This window comes from Camponotus floridanus, unplaced genomic scaffold, assembly GCF_003227725.1.
Source record: "Camponotus floridanus strain SB8 unplaced genomic scaffold, Cflo_v7.5 scaffold40, whole genome shotgun sequence".
Classification (NCBI taxonomy): domain Eukaryota; kingdom Metazoa; phylum Arthropoda; class Insecta; order Hymenoptera; family Formicidae; genus Camponotus; species Camponotus floridanus.
In genome coordinates this window covers 633,173-648,883 of record NW_020229548.1, presented here as the reverse complement: position 1 = coordinate 648,883, position 15,711 = coordinate 633,173, and the positions used below count along the sequence as shown (strand labels likewise).

Genomic DNA, 15,711 nt, shown 5'->3' with positions numbered 1-15,711 from the left:
ACGGCTCTTATAAGACAAAATGAAAGTGTGCGAATCCCTGTATGCATATAAGCGTGCCTTTCACCGTCCGAAACGATAATTGCCATTCGGTTGATGCCATTCCGCATTCGACCTAAGAAAAAGTGGAAAGGATGAATTTCCCCAAAGCGCGGAACTCAAAAAATAGAATCTTAATGAATACATTTCTCGCGGAAATTTTCGAATAAAAATCTTGCAAAAATTTATAAAATTTTTCAAATTATATCGAACGTAAAAAAAATTTGAAAAATCTAGTAAATTAGTAAATCTAGTAACTTTTTTGACATCTTGTTTGACACTCTGTTCCCGAACCTATTTCTTTAAATGTGCCTAACCTATACCTATGCATCCAATCTAACCACGTGCACATAAGTATAATTAACAACGCATAAGGATGAAACTTCGCAGTAAGTTATCATTGAAAAATGTATTGTTAAAAACTTAAAATCTTACGTATTTCGTAAAAGAATAAGAATCTAGAAATTATATATGTAATTTGTACAGTAAAATTTTTTTATATTGCGATTTTATATTAATCTTAACCTAATAATTGATAACAATTAGTGAAATGTATATAAATGATGAAATGTATATAAATATTGTATAATGCGAATTTATTATTATCTTTTTTAAAGTTTAATATATTAGAACGCAATTTTAAAAAAATTTCTTACTTCTTTTAATATTTTTATTATAATTATTAGATAAACCAAGCAAGCGCATGCCAGCGCGAAAGAGATATAAAATCGAAAAAAAAGTCCGCGAACATAATCGAAAAATGAGGAAAGAGGCCAAACATTCTAAAAGTAAGTTAATAAACTAATTTCAAATATGTATGTTTGTATTTATAATTGTTTAATAACTATAATTTTTTATTTTTAACCAGAAAAATCCAAGATGATGCAAATACCGAATCAATGTCCTTTCAAGGAGGATATATTAAAGGAAATAGAGATAATGAGAAAACATCAAGAAGAAGAAAAACGGAAACAGAAGGAAGCTGCACGTGGAAAGAAACGTGAACAACTTGCTAAGGGTGATCTTCAAGGTTTGGTTAATGAAGCTCAGAATAAGCAGTTAGCACATGAATCCATGGAAGTAGATTCTGCTCAAAATCAAATAAAAAGTGCTGTTACTAAGGAAGAAAACTCACTTAAAGCATATTATAAGGAATTCAAAAAGGTTTTGGATGCAGCTGATGTTATTCTTGAAGTTATGGATGCTCGTGATCCATTGGGAACACGATGTAAAGAGGTAAATTTCCAAAACTATTATAAGATATATATATATGTATATGTATATATTTGTATTTATACATTATTATTTAATTATTTTGTTATAGGTAGAAGAAGCAGTTCAGTCTGCAAATAAAAGATTGGTACTAGTTTTAAACAAAGCAGATTTGATTCCTAGAGAAAATTTAGACCAATGGTTAAAATACTTGAGAGCTAGTTTACCGGCTGTGGCATTTAAATCGTCCACACAAAATCAAGCAAATCGATTAGGCAGGAGAAAATTAGGAAGAAAAACAGAGTCCATGATACAAAGCAACACATGTTTTGGCGCAGAATTACTTTTGTCATTACTTGGAAATTATTGCAGAAACAATAGCAATGTTAAAACAAGTATTACAGTTGGAGTTGTTGGCCTTCCAAATGTAGGAAAATCTAGCGTTATTAATTCTTTGAAACGCAGCAAAGCATGTAATGTGGGAAATGTTCCAGGTATTTCATTATTTTTATTGTAAACAGTTTTTGAATCAATTGGATATTCTTTCTAATCTTTATGGTTTATCTGGATTATTGTATTTTTGTTAAATTAATTTATTTTTTCCCCGAATTCTTTTTATATTTATGTCTAAATTACATAAAACATTTTACAATGATTTTGGATTGCATATATTAGTAATATATTATATATACACATATATTATCGATTTAACTATTTACAATTACTTTCAGGAATAACAAAGACAATGCAAATTGTTCAATTAGATTCTAAAATTAAGCTGTTAGATTCTCCCGGTATAATATTTGCTACATCTGATGAAAAATCTGATGATACATCTGTAGCTCTAAAAAATGCAGTAAAGATTCAAGCATTGAAAGACCCTTTCACACCGGCGACAGCAATTTTAAAAAGAGTTTCACGACAACAGATAATGGAATTATATAATATGCAAGAGTTTTCAACGCCGGATGAGTTTTTTGCGATGAAAGCGGCAAAGATGGGAAAATATAGGAAGGGTGGAGTACCTGATGCTATTGCTGCCGCACGAAGTATTCTTGAAGATTGGAACTCGGGCAAAATTAGGTTTGTTATGTTTTATATACATATGCACAACCATATATATTCTATTTTTTATACGATTAAAATCTTTGTAGGTATTATACAGTGCCACCCGAACAACCAGTATGCCATATATCTGCTGAGATTGTTAGTCAAGTAGCTAAAGAATTTGACATTGAAAGTTTTGCCGCAGAGGAAAAAATGATGCTTGATAATTTTACAAATTCCACAAATAATTCCACTATCACAGATCCTGTACTAATTGATAGTTCGAAATCTGTCACAGCAATGGAGGTCGAAATCCAACAAGAATTGGTAAGATATAAATATATAATTTAATATTACATTACTGTTATATTATTTTATATTTTTTTGTAATTTATATTTTATTGAATTTATTTTGTAATAATTAATCGATATTTTCTTATAGGAATTTAGAGTACAGAAAAAATTAAAGAAAAAATTACAGAATACAAAAAAAGATGTAGCTGCTGAGAAAAAGGAGAAACTAGATCCACTTTTTGAGATTGAAGGCAATCAAAAATTGAATAAGCTCAGGAAACTTGAATTCAAAAAACAAAAAAAAGAACGAGCAAAGAGAGGTATGAGAAGAATGAGAAGGAGAGAAGAGTTTGTAATCTAAATGTTTAATATTAACTTAATTAAATTAATATTAACTTATAAATATCATTGATTTTCAGAAAAAGCCACTGCTAAACTAGCGGGAAAACTTGAAGACTTCAAATTTAATTCAGATGATTATGACTTTAATACAGATTTTACTACGGCTGCGGTCGAGAGAACGATCTGGGTACCTTGAAACATTCTATCTTTGTTCTAAATTCCATGAGAATAAAGATAAAATGATGTTTCGGAGCATTCATAGTGCAGTCTTGACCGTATCCTAGATAGAATACTATCAATATTTATATATTATAAATGCATATATCTACACATATATATAACTGTTATGTGTTATATAATGATACTATACATATAATATCCATTTAAAACTATAAATAATAAAGATCATTTTCTGTCTATTAAATACACATACAAATGCATTATTTCCTCTTATAATATAATTCCATTTTGCATTTTAAAAGATTATAATAACTTGTATTGATTTTAGATTAGTATTTGAAAAAATTTTTCAATCTAGTAAATTTTTAAAAATTGTTCGAAAGTTAGATGAATTAATTATGTAATAACGAATAATGAAACAAGTAATGGTAGTAACGTAAGTAATTATTCACATTTGATGGCTATATGCACATTAAATTAAATACACATATTTAACTATATATTTTTACATTTTACTAGTTTTTAACATATGTATAATATTATTTAAGTTTATATAAACAATTTATATATATATTTAAATTTAAATTTATATACATTTGTTTCCTTTTAAATAATAATTTTATTAAAATGATTATAATTATCTGTACTAAACTCTTTTAAAAAATAAATGATATGAATATAATAAAATGTGCAAACGAAATAAGTGTCCTTTATATATGTTTTGTATAAAATAAATCTCGAATGCTATTTAATTTGGTTTTTTAATTATAAAATAAATTCTAAGATATAATTATGCATTTTATAAAATTATATATAAATGCTTAAAATGTCTAATGCATCAAAAATTAATTATTATTTAGTTGATCGGTTGTTATTCGTGTGATGTAAGATTATATTTAAATACAGGAAAGTAAAATAATATTATAATCTAATACTGTATTATTTCGATTTTTATTTCGAACGAATAAATTGCAAAAAGTATTTAGTTCGGTAAATTATTATTACTTTCATATAAATCTATAGAAATCTGTAATCATGGAATTGATTATATGAGCTATATTCACAATTATTAATTATTTATAGGAAATTATCGCGTTGGAAAAGATACATGAAGTATCTTCTACTATTATTAGCTCAAATCCGTTCAAATGATATGACGGCAGATATGCACATATATGGCTATGTGCGCCGGACGATTCGTTATTACTCCGAATAAGAGAAATATTATTTTCTATACCAAACATGCGCTTTATGAGATAATTTCATAATTACTGTTATTGTGTTCCTGGCGTTTCTAATTAGTTATTAATTGTTAATTTCAATTTTTAATTGATTGTATAACGTAACAAAAAAGACTTGTATATTTATAGCACCAAACTTGTATTTATAGCATCAAAATACTGTAAGAAACGGTTAATTTTTTTCCTGTATTCGAAAATAGATTATCTTTGTTAAACTGTATTGTTAATAAATAATATATCACAAAATTAATACATATGTATTGTTAATAAATAATATATCACGAAAGTAATACATATATGTACATATATATATTACGTTATTATCTGATAATGTTAATATTTATTTAAAAAACATAGAAAACACATAGATAAGAAATGTGTCTTACACATAGATAAGAAATGAGTAAAGTTCCAATATTTTCTACACAGTACATGTAGGTTGATTATCGCAGGAAATATATTTATAAACTATTAATTATTATAATATTAATTGTAGTAATAATTAATTATAAAACAGAATATTGTTTACGTAATTAAATCTAAAATTATGCAATATAATAATATGTATAAATCACAATCTAACGCATAAAATTATTTTTATATTTTACTTTTTATTGTAACATAGTCTTTTCTTGTATTACAATTTATATTTATATTTATATCTAACTTATTATTATTTTTATAATCTTTGCAATTATTAGAAACTCTTTGAAATTATTAGAATGATTGTAGTATACTATCTACTATAGGCATCTGCACTATATACTCCTAATTGTAAGATAAAAACAAGTGTAATCGGAATGGAATAAAAAAAAAACAACACATACAAACGAGATAATTAGAAAAAATGATAACATGTTTTTACAGTACAGGATTGAAATATCACCTTTATATTTTTTGAAGATAACTAATTCAAAATGCCTATATTTAATTAATTTTTTTTAAGTTGCAATGTTCATTATTGAATGAAAAGTCTATTGTTCAGTAACTTATATATCTATTATTAAAACATATGTGACTAGATAGAAATATATGCACTTTGAATTAAGTTTTTTTCGAAAAACATAAACGAGATATATTTTTGGCCGATACTCGAGTGGCTTCAATTGAACGTAACTAACATAATAGATATAATAGACAGTTGATTGTATGTAATAAAGTACTCGTCATGCTTTAGATATCTTTAGATACCTTATTACTATTGAAGCCACTCGAGTGACAGTAGTCGACTTGTAAACAACGCGCGGAAGTTATTGCATAACGAATATTGAAAGTTTTCGTGACGTTTGGATTAAATGTCATTCGACCCGGACATATGCGAAAAAAATTATTGGAGGAATTGAAGTAGACGTAAACAAAACAATGGAAAAATTACCGAGTGTTAAGCCACCAGGCCAACCACCCAAGATTTGGAAATCAATCGAAAAAATAACCAATGATAGGAAATCAACGAAATTTACGATTCAGGAAATTCCTGAAGATAGATATGAAGATGCAGTTCAACATATGTGCACGTATTTTTTGGCTGATGAACCGACTTGTCAATGTTTGAGTAAGTTTAATTGGTTTTTTTTTTCTTAACTTTTTGATAATATTACTTCCATTATAATATTTTTACATAGATTTAAAATTTAAAAAAAAACTGTAATTAAGAAAAATTAGTCTTATGAAAGTTATCTTTTAGTGATATTAAATAATACTTCTCTATGATAAATTAGTTACTTATGATATGCGAATTCAAAATAAAATGATTGTTTTGTTTTTTATTGTATTTATTTTTTGTTTATATTTGTAGATGCGAAAGATGATCCTATATTTGTACAAGATGTAAGTGCAATATGGCGCCTATTACTCACAGAAGGCATATCCATAGCTGCCTTTACCGAAAATCCCAATGGCGGGAAACCTATAATCGCTGGTATGAATGCCTTGGGTGTTGATTTCAAAAACCATAAAAATAATCTTTCAGAGTATGAGGTAAATATTTATTTTTATTAATTTTGTTGAAAAAAAAATTATTTTTATAATAAATTTTTTTATCTTTTTATTCGTAAATCACCATATTAATCCATTACATAACAGCTCTATTATATATATATATATATATATATATATATATATATATATTTGTATATGTTAATCATCTATAAATAATCACTAAAAATATGTTAATGTTTTTTTGCTTTAAAATTTTATATGGAAAAGCATTTTTATTTTTTTCTTCTATTAAAATAATAAATATATTATCGGAATGTATATAATTGCATTATAATATATTCAAGTAATAACTTCTCTATTACAGTTTAAATCATTAAACTGCAAAAATTTATTCGCAATCATATCTGATGCAACAAAAATAGTATATGAACATTATGGAGTAGACAAGTATTTGAATGCTATCGGACTTAGTGTAGACCCCGTTTATCGAGGATATGGCCTAGGAAAAGATATTCTAAAAATAAGGTATGATTCTGAAAATAAAGTTTATATATGTTGAAAAATTAAGTATTTTCATTCAAGTAATTTCATTATATAATATACAAATAAATAAATGTGAAAGAGAGATTTTGGTTTGCATCTGCTTTCTTAGAACATCTATATAGAAAAGATATTTGAACTACTATGAACTTAAGGATAAATACAAGAAGTAATTAACGACCACACTGGCAAATTTTTATTGAAGTAAATCACGACGTTTTGACCATGGTTTTGGTCCTTTTCGAGTGAAAATAATTTAGTTAACTATTTTATCGTGAGAAATAAGGAAATCACTTCGTCAAGATTGCCATGTCAACCGTCTCCATCAACACACAGAGAAAGACTGTCTTTATTACTTTTTAAAATTCTATGTTGCATTTTTTTAAATATTAAATTTGAATATTCAATTGTATTAGAATAAAGTCTAATTGTAAGTGCAATTGAATAAAATATTGAAGAAATATAAAATTCTATTATTAATTTGCACTGTTCATATGCAATTAAATTATTAAAAAGTTTATCACTCAATTTGTCGTTATATATATATATATATATATATATATATATATATATATAAAATTTTGTTAATTTATTTTTACTCATTAATTATCAATTTTTAATAATAAATTTTCTATTCATTAATTTCTTTTCTTTTAATAATGTCTTACATGATTTCGATTTAGGGATCTCATTGGCCATGAGTACAATATTCCGGTGACATGCACAGCGTTCACATCAATAATCTCACAAAAATCAGCGAAAAGTGCAGGATTCGAACTATTGACAACACAAGATTTTATCGACATAGTGGATGAAAATGGAAAGCAATACTTTCCCGGTATTAACTCTAAGACGCTTGAAGTTTTGGGAAAAAGATTATCTTAATTAATTCCGCGCTTTCAAAATAATGCACAATTACATAAAATTATACAAAGTGGGTCATTTAATTTTCTGAAATAAAGTATATAATTATTATAAATTTATGAGCCGTTTAAAATTCTTATAATTTTTACGATATATGAACTATATATTTTTTATATATACATCGTGAAGCATAAAATAAAAAATACACATACACACACACACACACACACACACACACACATTCATACATATATATATATATATATATATATATATATATATATATATTTAAATTTGAATTTATATACATTTGTTTCCTTTTAAATAATAATTTTATTAAAATAATTATAATAATCTGTACTAAGCTCTTTTAAAAAATAAATGATATGAATATAATAAAATGTGCAAACGAAATAAGTGTTGTTTATATGTTTTTTATAAAATAAATCTCGAATGCTATTTAATTCGCTTTTTTAATTATAAAATAAATTCTAAGATATAATTATGCATTTTATAAAGTTATACAATATAGATGATGAATGCTTAAAATGTCTAATGCATCAAAAATTAATTACTATTTAGTTGATCGGTTGTTATTCGTGTGATGTAAGATTTTTAAATATAAGAAAGTAAAATAATATAATCTAATACTCTATTATTTCGATTTCTATTTCGAACGAATAAATTGCAAAAAGTATTTAGTTCGATAAATTGTTATTATTTTCATATAAATCTAAAGAAATCTTTAATCATGGAATTGATTATATGAGCTATTCACAATCATTAATTATTTATAGGAAATTATCGTATTGGAAAAGATATATGAATTATCTTCTATATTATTCTACATTATTATTCTATTATTAGCTCAAATCCATTCGAATGATAAGACGGCAGATATACATTATGTGGCTATGTGCGCCGGACGATTCGTTATCGTTCCGAATGAGAGAAATATTATTTTCTATACCAAACATGTAATGCGCTTTATGAAATAATTTCATAATTACTGTTATTGTGTTCCTCGCATTTCTAATTAGTTATTAATTGATAATTTCAATTTTTAATTAATTGTAAAACATAACAAAAAAGACTTGTATATTTATAGCACCAAACTTGTATTTATAGCATCAAAATACTGTGAGAAACTATTAATCTTTTTCTTGTATTCGAAAATAGATTATCTTTGTTAAACTGCATTGTCAATAAATAATATATCATGAAATTAATACATATGTGTACATATATATATTACGTTATTGTAAGATAAAACAAGTGTAATCGGAATGGAATAAAAAAAACAACACATACAAACGAGATAATTGGAAAAAATAATAATATGTTTTTACAGTATAGGATTAAAAGTATATCACCAAGTATACCTTTATATTTTTTGAAGATAACTGATTCAAAATGCACATATTTAATTAAATTTTTTAAGTTGCAATGTTCATTATTGAATGAAAAGTCTATTGTACAGTAACTTATATACTTATTATTAAAACATATGTGACTAGATAGAAATATATGCACTTTGAATTGTTTTCTTCGAAAAACAGAAACAGGATATATTTTTGGTCGGTACTCGAGTGGCTTCAATTTAACGTAATTAACATAATAGACATAATAGACAGTTACGTCTTTTGATTGTATGTAATAAAGTACTCGTAATGCTTTAGATATGTTAAATTGAAGCGCACACGAATGACAGTAGTCGACTTGTGAACAACGCGCGGAAGTTATTGCATAACGAATGTTGAGAATTTTTAAGTGCAATTGATTGAGATATTAAAGAAATATAAAATTCTATTATTAATTTGCATTCCTTGTATGCGATTAAATTGCTAAAAAGTTTGTTACTTAATTTATCATTTAATACACACACATAAAATTGTGACGTTCCGACGCGCGTCCATCCATCCCGGAAATCTTGACGGGGCACGAGCCGAGCGCGCCAGAAAAAGATTGTGTATCGAAATCTCTGGAGAGACAAGCCATTGTTAGATTCGCGTCATTATTAATTAATTTTTTGATATTATTTTGTACGTCGGGCAACTCGCCGGAGAAAATCTAAAGAAGCCATCGGGAGGAAGAAGAAAAGGGATCTTTTTGCAACAACCGACACGGCGCTCCCAGCCTTTGAGCCGAGATAACGCCCGTGGATCAGGACAGCGCGGAGTCGCGGGTGGAATTCGCCCTCAACAGCAAGAGGAGGAAAATCTTTAAGGAAACCGCTGTCTTGGACCGAGATAACAGAACCTGGTCGGCGCTACTCTCCGAGGACGGAGAACAAACGATCGCTGAAAAGAACACCGCCGATAGTCGGATCGCCGAAATACAGATTTTTAAATTATTCGGGGCGATTCTGGCCCTCGATACGGGGTTGTCGCGGCGCGAACCCGCGCATCCCTGCGCAGGATGGACACCGCTATCGATCCTGGATCGCGAGATCCAGGGAGACACTCTGGTGTGGGCACTCATAACATATAGTCGCTTTGTTTCGTTGTCGTTGATTGTGAGTCGCAACCAAGATCAAGGCGAGGACGAGCCGTGGATCATCCCCTAGACGCGGGAGTAAGTATCGGTGAGCTTGCCTATCACTAATTTGAGCCACGTACGCGATTTCAACCGCTCTGTCGCCGTCGCCATTTTCGTGTCTCGTCGCTCGGGCTTTGTACCGAGCTTTCGATTTTCGTGTATTTCGCGACCGGAGACAAGCGACCGAGGATCAAGGATGATCGTAACATCAGCAACCGTAGTTGATAAGGAACCGTTCGTCTCTCTCCGGAATTCGGGATGTCGTGAAACGCGTAGCGATCGACTCTCGTATATCGACCGTGCTTGTCGCAAACGAGATTTTCCGTCTTTGCAAATTAATTAATTATTCTCGTTCAATCATTAATCATTCTGCCGAGCATATTGTTGTCGATTAGAATAGTGAGCCAAAGATTACAGGGAAAAGACCGGTACGATAAGTCGACGATTTGAGTATCGAAATTCCGTTACATTTTCGAAACGTCGTTTGATCTCGCAAAGTCTAAATATAAAAACGGGCTCGAATAAATATCAGGAATGACTTAGCGCTTTCTTATGTTATCAATTTCGTGCGAACATTCGATCCATCTGATTTATTATTATTACCGCTGTCGAATTAATAGCTGTTATATATTTCGCTATTTCAAATTTCCTAATTTATTATTATTATTCTTTCTTCCTTTAATTTGTTATTTCTTTTATTTTATTTTTCTTATGTTATTTTCTTTCTAATACATGTGTTATATGTTTCGATATTACGTTCGCATAATTTATTTGAGTGTTCGCCTCTCGTGAATGTTAAATTCCGTGGTGTTTGTCGATTTTCGGATTTTTCAAAGCCTCGTATAAAACAAATAATTTTTTCATAGACCCTGCCCCGTTAAGCGAGCTAGTCGATCCGTGGCGAGAAAAATTTAGGATTAATTATTGTAGATGACAGTCGTTTAATTAGGCTTATTTACATTTGATTTTAATGTGACCTTGAGTATGTTACAATAAGTGTTGAAAATGTTCACCATTTTTCTGAATACAAAAAGTAATACGTCGACTCATCGATTCACGGACACGTTCAAAAATGCCTGGCGTACAGCGGATTGTCTCGCAACCTGCAGTTACGGTCACGAAGATCTTGAATATCACGCACTGGTGTAGCATGTACGATTGTCTTTAAATCCCCACAAATAAAAGTCTATCGGATTGAGATCCGGGGAACGTGGAGGCCACAAAGTAGGTCCACTTCTTCCTATCCACCGATCACCACGACTAATACGGCTGAAATGAGGAGAAGCTCCTATCATGCATAAAGTACATGTTTTGTCTAATCATCAATTCATTTTCAACATTTATTGTAATAGACTCAAGGTCACATTAAAATCAAATGTAAATAAGCCTAATTAAACGACTGTCATCTACAATAATTAATCCTAAATTTTTCCTTGTAAATAATACAGCTAACAGTATTTTCAATATAACTCATGAAATAAGTATTTTCGTTTCCTATGTCCATATAACCTTTTTTTATTCTTCAGGTGTTAGGAATATCTCTTTAAATTTTTGACATATCTTTTTAGAACCCTGTATATATTACGTTATTATTTAATGTTAATATTTACAAAAGAGTTACGCAGATAAGAAATAGATAAAGTTTTAATATGCAGTACAATATACTCTGCAGTAGGCTGACTATCGCAGGAAATACATTTATAAACTATTAATTTTTATAATATTAATTGTAGTAATAATTAATTATAAATGCAGAATATTGTTTACATAATTAAATATAATATACAATGATGCAATATAATAATTATACAAATCACAATGTAACGCATAAAATTATTTTTATATTTTACTTTTTATTGTAATTGTTTTATAGCCTTTTCTTATATTACAATTTATATTTATATTTATATCTACGTAAACTTATTATTATTTTTATATTCTTTGTTCTCCTTAGAATGATTATAATATTATCTACTACAAGCATCCGTCCTATGTAGATAAAACTCTTAAAATAAAACAAGTGTAATTGGAACGAGGTAAAAAAATACGCACAAATGAGATAACCGGAAAAGATGATAACATATCTTTACTCATAACAGGCTACAGTGTATCTGTTATGTTGTCTTTTGCTTGTGTAACGAAGAACCGATAATGTTTTAGTTATGTTAAATTGAAGCCACTCGATCGACAGTAGTTGACTTGTAAACAACGCGCGAAAGTTATTGCATAACGAATGTTGAAAATTTTCCGTTTTCGTGACGTTTGGATAAAATGCCGTTCGACACGGACATTTGCGAAAAAAATAATTGGAGGAATTGAAGTGGATGTAAACAAAACAATGGAAAAATTACCGAGTGTTAAGCCACCAGGCCAACCATCCAAGATTTGGAGATCAATCGAAAAAGTAACCAATGATGGCAAATCAACGAAATTTACAATTCAGGAAATTCCTGAAGATAGATATGAAGATGCAGTTAAACATATGTGCACGTATTTTTTGGCTGATGAACCGACTTGTCAATGTTTGAGTAAGTTTAATTGTTTTTTCTTTCTTGACTTTTTGATAATATTACTTCCATTATAATATTTTTACATAGATTTAAAATTAAAAAAAAACTGTAATTAACAAAAATTAGTCTTATGAAAGTTATCTTTTAGTAATATTAAATAATATTTCTCTATGATAAAGTAGTTACTTATATATGATATTTTTATGCGAACTCAAAATAAAATGATTGTTTTGTTTTATATTGTACTTATTTTTTGTTTATATTTGTAGATGCGAAAGATGATCCTATATTTGTACAAGATGTAAGTGCAATATGGCGCCTATTACTCACAGAAGGCATATCCATAGCTGCCTTTACCGAAAATCCCAATGGTGGGAAACCTATAATCGCTGGTATGAATGCCTTAGGTGTTGATTTCAAAAACCATAAAAATGATCTTTCAGAGTATAAGGTAAATATTTATTTTTAATAATTTTGTTGAAAAAAAAATTATTTTTATAATAAATTTTTTTATTTTTTTATTCGTAAATCACCATATTAATACATTACATAACAGCTCTATTTTATATGTGTGTGTGTGTGTGTGTGTGTGTGTGTGTGTGTGTGTGTGTGTGTGTGTGTGTGTGTGTGTGTGTGTGTTAAATAATCACTAAAAATATGTTAATGTTTCTTTGCTTTAAAATTTTATATGGAAAAGCATTTTTATTTTTTTCTTCTATTAAAATAATAAATATATTATCGGAACGTATATGATTGTATTATAATATATTCAAGTAATAACTTCTCTATTACAGATGAAATCATTAAATTGCAAAAATACATTCGCAATCATATCTGATGCAACTAAAATAATATACGACCATTATGGAGTAGACAAGTATTTGTATGCTATCGGACTTAGTGTAGACCCCGCTTATCGAGGATATGGCTTAGGAAAAGATATTCTAAAAATAAGGTATGATTCTGAAAATAAAGTTTATATATATTGAAAAATTAAGTATTTTTATTCAAGTAATTTCAGTAATCACATTATATAATATACACAAATAAATAAATGTGAAAGAGAGATTTTGGTTTGCGTCTGCTTTCTTAGAACAATCTATATAGAAAAGATATTTGAACTACTACGAATTTAAGGATAGATGTTCTATATAAATGTGCTATATAATATAAAAGACATTGTTCACGCTATATAATATTAAAAATACATCGTTTTAATCTTATCGCTCATCTATATTTATTTTTGATAACGCAATATTCTATTTTAGTCTTTGTTTAAATTTTATCCGTCAACAGCTGATCATTGACTTAGAACTGTAATTTTTGTGACTGTAAATTTTTAATTAATGAGAAAATTTGAATGCAAGTCAAAATTATAAAATTTTAAAACATTTTATACTTAATATTTAAGAATATAAAATTTAATAATAAATTTGTATTATATCAAAAATTGATTTCATCAATACATTGAGATATATGATGAACAAACACACACACACACGTACACACATACAAATTATTCCGCTAGTATATAAATAATCCTTATATTATACAGTTTTCCAACGTCTACAAATTTTCTACAAGTGCTTGGAAAAATCTGTGTTTTTTAAATTAAGATCAAATGCTATATTTTTTATCTATTACTTTTTAAAATTTTATGTTGCATTTTTTTTTAATATTAAATTTGAATATTCAATTCTCTTAGAATAAAGTCTAATTGTAAGTGCAATTGAATAAAATATTGAAGAAATATAAAATTCTATTATTAATTTGAACTGTTCGTATGCAATTAAATTACTAAAAAGTTTATCACTCAATTTGTCGTTATATACATATATATATTATATACTATATATATATATATAAAATATATATATATAAAATATATATATATAAAATATATATATATATATATATATATATAAAATATATATATATATATATAAAATTTTGTTAATTTATTTTTGCTCATTAATTATCAATTTTTAATAATAAATTTTCTATTCATTAATTTCTTTTCTTTTAATAACGTTTTACATGATTTCGATTTAGGGATCTCATTGGCCGTGAGTACAATATTCCGGCGACATGCACAGTGTTCACATCAATAATCTCACAAAAATCAGCGAAAGGTGCAGGATTCGAACTATTGGCAACACAAGATTTTATCGACATAGTGGATGAAAATGGAAAGCAATACTTTCCCGGCATTAACTCTAAGACGCTTGAAGTTTTGGGAAAAAGATTATCTTAATTAATTCCGCGCTTTCAAGATAATCCACAATTACATGGAATTATACAAAGTGAATCATTTAATTTTCTGAAATAAACTATATAATTATTATAAATTTATGAGCCGTTTAATATTCTTATAATTTTTACGAATTGTATATTCTTTATATATACATCGTGAGGCATAAAATAAAAAATAATAATAAAGGAATATTTCCACTACATTTAACATAATATCAGTTTTTGTCAATGCATATCGATATTTAATTGTATTTCCGTTCCGATAAACAATGATTTTCATGGTAATTACGTATGAATTTGAAATATAGAAATTAGATATTACAAAATATTAAACGATATACCTCTACGCATATGTGGCAAAATGTGCGGATATTACATTACTACATTGGGATATGTTTAGAAATTCATAATCGACCACTATATCAACCATTTACGAGGCTTTTATGATTATGATTTATTTATAATATTTATAAAAAAGAATCTAATTTAGAAATTATTACAAAATAATGTACATATTTTCCATTGAAGATAATTGAATTCTCAATCAATTTTTTACCATTTTGAATTATTAAATGCAATAAAAACGTAAAATTAAGATTTAATAATAGGTCAATAAAAATAATATAAAGTTAATAAAAATAATAGAAAGACGATTTTGATCTTTTTATTTTTTATTTATTATTCTATTACATCTCGTGCTATTTTGAATAATAAAT

At 27.4% G+C, this 15,711-nt stretch overlaps 2 protein-coding genes across 2 annotated transcripts; both read left to right on the top strand.

Moving 5' to 3' along the window:
• The first annotated feature begins 293 nt into the window (after positions 1 to 293).
• Positions 294 to 3,273, top strand: LOC105254111 (guanine nucleotide-binding protein-like 3 homolog). The gene is made up of 8 exons (XM_011262609.3): positions 294 to 425; positions 723 to 824; positions 905 to 1,272; positions 1,361 to 1,742; positions 1,980 to 2,331; positions 2,403 to 2,622; positions 2,738 to 2,909; positions 3,009 to 3,273. Exons 1-8 carry the CDS (start codon positions 413 to 415, stop codon positions 3,125 to 3,127), a joined length of 1,728 nt encoding a protein of 575 aa, XP_011260911.1. The 5' UTR covers positions 294 to 412; the 3' UTR covers positions 3,128 to 3,273.
• Positions 3,274 to 5,560: 2,287 nt separating this feature from the next.
• Positions 5,561 to 15,118, top strand: LOC105254110. Its single transcript, XM_025411579.1, has 9 exons — positions 5,561 to 5,904; positions 6,148 to 6,329; positions 6,655 to 6,815; positions 7,514 to 7,712; positions 9,862 to 10,209; positions 12,463 to 12,760; positions 13,012 to 13,193; positions 13,537 to 13,697; positions 14,795 to 15,118. The coding sequence occupies exons 1-9, from the start codon at positions 5,715 to 5,717 to the stop codon at positions 14,994 to 14,996; spliced, it is 1,923 nt and encodes a 640-aa protein (XP_025267364.1). The 5' UTR covers positions 5,561 to 5,714; the 3' UTR covers positions 14,997 to 15,118.
• Positions 15,119 to 15,711: the final 593 nt, after the last annotated feature.

What these genes read in the sequence shown, in the direction of transcription:
- LOC105254111 (XM_011262609.3), top strand. An exon ending in AGAGGCCAAACATTCTAAAA is followed by an intron (nt 825 to 904) that starts GTAAGTTAATAA and finishes ATTTTTAACCAG; the next exon opens with AAAAATCCAAGATGATGCAA. An exon ending in TGGGAACACGATGTAAAGAG is followed by an intron (nt 1,273 to 1,360) that starts GTAAATTTCCAA and finishes ATTTTGTTATAG; the next exon opens with GTAGAAGAAGCAGTTCAGTC.
- LOC105254110 (XM_025411579.1), top strand. Translation starts at nt 5,715, where the DNA reads ATGGAAAAATTACCGAGTGTTAAGCCACCAGGCCAACCACCCAAGATT. An exon ending in ATAATCTTTCAGAGTATGAG is followed by an intron (nt 6,330 to 6,654) that starts GTAAATATTTAT and finishes TCTCTATTACAG; the next exon opens with TTTAAATCATTAAACTGCAA. An exon ending in ACCGACTTGTCAATGTTTGA is followed by an intron (nt 12,761 to 13,011) that starts GTAAGTTTAATT and finishes TTATATTTGTAG; the next exon opens with ATGCGAAAGATGATCCTATA.